The 5,692-nt window shown below is 27.4% G+C and overlaps 1 protein-coding gene across 1 annotated transcript; it reads right to left on the reverse strand.

Moving 5' to 3' along the window:
• Window positions 1–571: 571 nt before the first annotated feature.
• PCYB_001800 (hypothetical protein) lies at window positions 572–2,726 on the reverse strand. The gene is made up of 2 exons (XM_004227602.1): window positions 1,872–2,726; window positions 572–1,732 (listed from the first exon to the last, which is right to left on the reverse strand). Exons 1-2 carry the CDS (start codon window positions 2,571–2,573, stop codon window positions 806–808), a joined length of 1,629 nt encoding a protein of 542 aa, XP_004227650.1. The 5' UTR covers window positions 2,574–2,726; the 3' UTR covers window positions 572–805.
• Window positions 2,727–5,692: the final 2,966 nt, after the last annotated feature.

Consider the following 5,692-nt stretch of genomic DNA (forward strand, 5'->3'; position numbering starts at 1 on the left):
CCTACTTTAGCAACCTCATGGAATTAATCTAGAGAAGTATTCATTTTACAATTAAATTTAATATTCCCTACAATTTGAACAGTTTCACAGGTTTATTTTATGATGAAAATTTTATTAATATTTAAATAATCATATCGTTTCGCATATTTAAATATTTAGCATAAATCCTGAACCCTGAACCGTAAACCCTAAACCCAAAACCAGTTATGAATATTATGGACAATTTGTTTGCGAACCTTGTAATATGAGATAAAATTTTATTAAATTAAAAAAATTGGAATAATTTAAATAAACATCACAGATTTATGCATTCATTATGTAACTATAAAACAAAATGTAATAAAAAAAAAAAAAACAAATATGTATATCAAAGGGAATACACTATTTTAAAGCTACAAAAAAAAAATAATATATGAGTAATGTTTTGAAGCAAGAGATATATTTACATAATGTAATTTTTTTTATGGTAATAACCGAGCATACATAATAACATAAAATAATCAACATTCTTTGTAATGTATATTTTTTAAATTTAAATTTATTACTTGTGCTGATTACGAAAACGCTAATTTGTAGAATGATATGCTACTGTGATTCGCTTATCTTGCGTATTTTTTGGGGGAGATTCTGAGTTGTAAATGAACGTTTTTCGAGGTTCCACATCGAAGTTTCTTTTTATTTATGTTTTTCTGTCGTCTTTTTTTATGAATCAATAATCCAGTGGTGATAATCTGATTTAATTAGGAAAATTATGAAATAAATGTGATACATCTATTTATCATTTTTAATTTTTAGAAAAAATAAGTTATATGAATTCATGTAAAAAATTCACTTTTAATATAGAAATATTTACTTTATAAAATAAGAAAAATATGAAAAATACTCCAATGGATGCAATAACGTGTAGCATAATAGTATTAATAGGATTACTAGGACTAATAGGATTATTAGGATTAATAGGATCAAACAATAAATTGGTAAAAGTACCTAAATATGGCACATTCGTTTTCCTTATGACATCACTATCGATGATTAAATAGGCGAATACTTCATCTGCACTTTTAGGGGATTTTGTGTTTGCATTAGTGTTTGTGCATTTCAATTTAGTTATCAGATCGGGTGGATAATAGTCTTTTTTGCATTTAAAATATGTTGGACACATATTTGAACAATCAGAATTAGGGTTGTTGTAGCACACACAGCAGTTATTTATGTAATTCATATACAGATCATTAATATAATTGAGATAGGCACAGTACTGATTACAATTTCTATTCTCTGCTTCAATGCATTCACTAATTTTTTTATGATTTTTAAAATAATCATGCATATCTTTCTCTTTTTGCCATTCGTAAATATTTCTACCAATAAAATATGAACATCTTTTATCAGATGTCAATTCTCTATTAATTTTAATCATTGTATCATTAAGTTCATTAATGATATAATGGTTCTGAGATGTGTCAGTGCTTCTGTCGAAAATGCTCAGCATTTTTTCGTATGTCCAATAAAGCAAATATGAGCAACGGTCATCTGAAGATGTATCTGTTAGAATATCGGATAGTTTTTTAAAATTAGTAGCATGTTTGGCTAAAAGTAAATTAACTGCTTCTTTATTTTCTTCCATAGAATTTGGAATTTCACAATATTTAGCACATATATCATCATCGACAATCTCATTGTTCAATTTTTCATATTTATCATGAGCACTTAACATTTCTAATATATTTTTCTAAAAATAAAAAATAAATTATATATGTATTTAAATCATTCTTGGACAGAAATCTTTCGTGATTTGTTCGATGTGTAATATTTTCCTAATAATTTAGAAAATTGTTCTTAATAAATAAATAATACCGTACATATTCATGATGTCTTGGTAGAAATTCACTTATGTTGTACACTTTAATAGCTTGGCATGAATCTCTAGCTCTTTGGGAAGTTTTTTCCTTTAAATCTTGGATTAATGATATGATTGGAGGCAAATCTAATAAATTATTATCTTTTAATTCATCATTTGTCCTTTTTATTTTATCATATTTTATCCAAAATTTTGTCAACTCTTTATAAAATTTACTTGTATTTGTTTTATTATATATATCAATGCCTTTATTAAAAAAATCAACACATTTTTTAGCATATTGTTTACATGTTTCTCCACCTTTTATAGCATTATCTAATTCATTATAACTAATATACAAATTATGCAGGATATCCATTTCTTCATAAAGATCACTATCCATATCAAATAATTTATCCTTCAATCCATTGTATACCATGTGTTCATAAGACCCTTCATTCAAATGTTGTTCAAGAAATTGCGTAAATTCTTTAACCGTTTTCATCAATTTTTTTAATTCCATGTTTAACCAATAATTTAAATATGTTATATATTTACTGCGACCGAAAGAATTAATTTTACTATCATTATTCAAATTCAAGGTATAGGTTATAAAGCTTTTACAAATATTTCTAATTTTATTGTTTTCAGGGGTACCATCTTCATTAGATGTATAGCAACATTGTGTGTAATCTTCCATAGAATAACTTCTGTTATCACTGTTCTGCTTCATTTCTTCATACTTAGATAAATCATCAAAAACGCTATACTAAAATAAAAAATATATATATAAGTATGTGTATACATTAATAGAAAGAGAGACATATATATACAGATAAAAAATTATTTCCAATAAATCATTTTTTAATTATTACAATAATACATAGATAATTATATAAAATATTTCGATAAACTACGATTGCACGATTATTTGATAAAAATGCAACTAATTTCATTTAAATTAATCGTTGTTATATTTGTAAATACCTCACGTGTGTTTTTCAAGCTTTTTCTGTATTTTTCTCTTAATTCATATGTGGTTATACTATCTACCCTATATAAGGGATTTTTATGGTAATCTCTGCAAAGACTTTTAAGCAAATTTAATTCACCATTATTAAATTTATTTTGGAATTTCTCTAGTTCGTTCCTATAAGATGAAAATGATGTTAAATTATACTGTTGTTGAATTTTTTTGTATAACTCAAAAATATACATTATGTACTGGCAATATTCCTTAAAATTCCTATTTTCACGCTTTAGATTAAGTTTTATATTATCATAATATTCCAAAAAATCATATAATAATTTCTTATTTTGCAATTCTTCCTTATCAAATACTCTTGAATAGTGTCTCTCAAATGTATATTTTTTGCCTTTTACAAAAACTAATTCTTCTAAAAGGATCTGTAATTTATTATAAATCCAATGTATATGGAATATATTATAATTATCTTCATTTAATTTCCCATATAACCAATAGATAAAAGATTTACAACTATATTGACAATTCTGATCACTAGATCCTGAACAAAATTCATTAAAATGTTCTATTATATATTTCATTTTACGACAAAGTTTAGTAATCTTACTTTTAGAATCAGATTCTGTTTTTAAATCAATAATAAGTTCATTTGTTTTTACATCACATAGTTCATCTTGACTTAATGATTCGTTCGCATTGTCAAACTTACTATAAAGCTGATATAATTCGGATTTTGTAGTATGTTCAGCCTAAGAATTAAAAAGAAAATTAAAGTTTATAAATTAATATTTCTTTATTCTAATACAAAAATCTTAGCATATCATTTAAAAGATTTAAAATTATAAAGTAAAATCCTACAAAGGGTCTTTTATACAAAAAAATTAAAATTTACATCTTCTTTGATCAATGATATTACGTTCGTTACGACGGATTCATTACTCATTATAAATAACATATATAAAATAAATTATGTCTTTATAAGCGTCTATTTACGAAAAATTGTATTGTATTATCTGTTTAAGTATTATATAATATATAATATATTTTGATACTTAAGGAAACTAAATATATATGTTATATTATAGCACAAATGTTTTATAACTGTATTTTATGATTTAATAGTAGCATTATAGGTTTCGTATTCCGGGTATAGAGTTCAGGGATTAGGTTTAGTATTTAGAATTTTAGGGGTCAGGATTTATGTTTTTGGTTTTAGATTTAGGATTCACGGGGTAGCTACGATGTATCGGTCAGCATCTTATGCGTTTGGAAAAGCTGTTTGGGTTATATTATTTTATATCCTGATCTGGAAGCAAGAAATAACTTGCAGGAACGTAAGCCAAAATGCGTGTAAATGTACTGTGTATTTATCTTCTGATGAATGAAGGAAAATTCATTAATTTTTAAAAAAATTAAAATTGCGGATTTGTTCTAACGGAAAAAACATTAGTAATGGTTTTTAGGAAAAAATAAACAATTATGTGGATCTGTGTTTTTCAAGGCAATTTTCAAATTAGTAGTGAGATGGTCAAGCGCGCAGCAATGTATGAGTATATATATTTATATAGGTAACAGCGTGACGTTTTACGTAGAAAATGCTTAGGGACCTTTTTTCTAGCAGGGCTAGCATCTTCCTTTCACGCCGAGTCCTTTTTTCACTCGAGGGGAGCGTGTTGTGAAGTTGTTGCAGGGAGCAAACCAACATTACCCCCAACCAGGTATTATATACATATGTAATAATATGTATGCACTGAGGAGGGCATTTTTTTTCTTTTTCTTCACGATAGAACGCTTTTATGAAAGAGCTATTTTCCACTCGTTAGCAATTGCGAGCAGCGGAGAGAGCATATGTCATCGGCAAAAAGTATGCTGCAGGATTATGCCATACAAATAAGGCGTAGTAGTGTGCTTAAGAAAAGTACGAAAAAAATATTTCCCGATGCAGATAAATAAATAGTGCACTGCCTGAGTTGGCCTTCCTTCCGCCGCCAAGCCCGTATATATATTATATATATATATATAACACCTCCCTTAAACTCTTTCCATCGAAAGCGGCCTACTTGGAACGGCGCGTTTGATAAACTCCACACCAACGGCATGTTCCGTTGGAGAACACTGCGTGCAGTTGCAATGCAAACAAATACGCACTTCCTTTCCGCGGATAAGCGCCATGCATTCAGTTAAGAAATTTAAGTTTCAAAATAAAATGAAACGCAAATGGGTGAGATTACAATATTATTATGCAGAAAAAATTCTAAATGCTTTTCAAAAAAAATCAAGGGAAGGAAAAGAAAAGCGACCTTGGTATAAAAATACGCCACGGTAGTGTAAGTTGCATTCCGTGGAGAGGAGAAGCCCCCCAGGAAAAAAAATATATAGCAAGTAAACACGCTGGATGGGTAGGAAAATGCGGATGCATCACCTCATTTAACAAACGATTTGGGAGGGAAGAAGAAGTGGTCGATCTCTTACGTATGTCCAAAAAAAAAATTGTTAACTATTGGTGGAGAGGAAGAAACTACAAAGTGGTATGAAAAGTTCAATACGGTGTGAGAATACAACCAAATTGACAGTGGATACAGGGTTTAAGGTGCACTAAATATTTTTTACTATGAGAAATGTTATCAAAGACCGAAAAAATTGAACGTTTATTTAACATAAAGTAATTTAATTTATTTTATTGCTAAATTATAATAAAATTGCAATTTCTTTGTGTATGTAATATTTTTACTACCAATAATCATACTTATAATATTACGGAAAATATTATAATGATATATAAGACATGTTTTACGCTTACATGAAGCCTATATTTTTTAAAATAAAAATATTTTTAATGCATTATACATTTCATTAAAATATTGTAC

Source organism: Plasmodium cynomolgi (genome assembly GCF_000321355.1).
Source record: "Plasmodium cynomolgi strain B DNA, scaffold: 0045, whole genome shotgun sequence".
Classification (NCBI taxonomy): Eukaryota; Apicomplexa; class Aconoidasida; order Haemosporida; family Plasmodiidae; genus Plasmodium; species Plasmodium cynomolgi.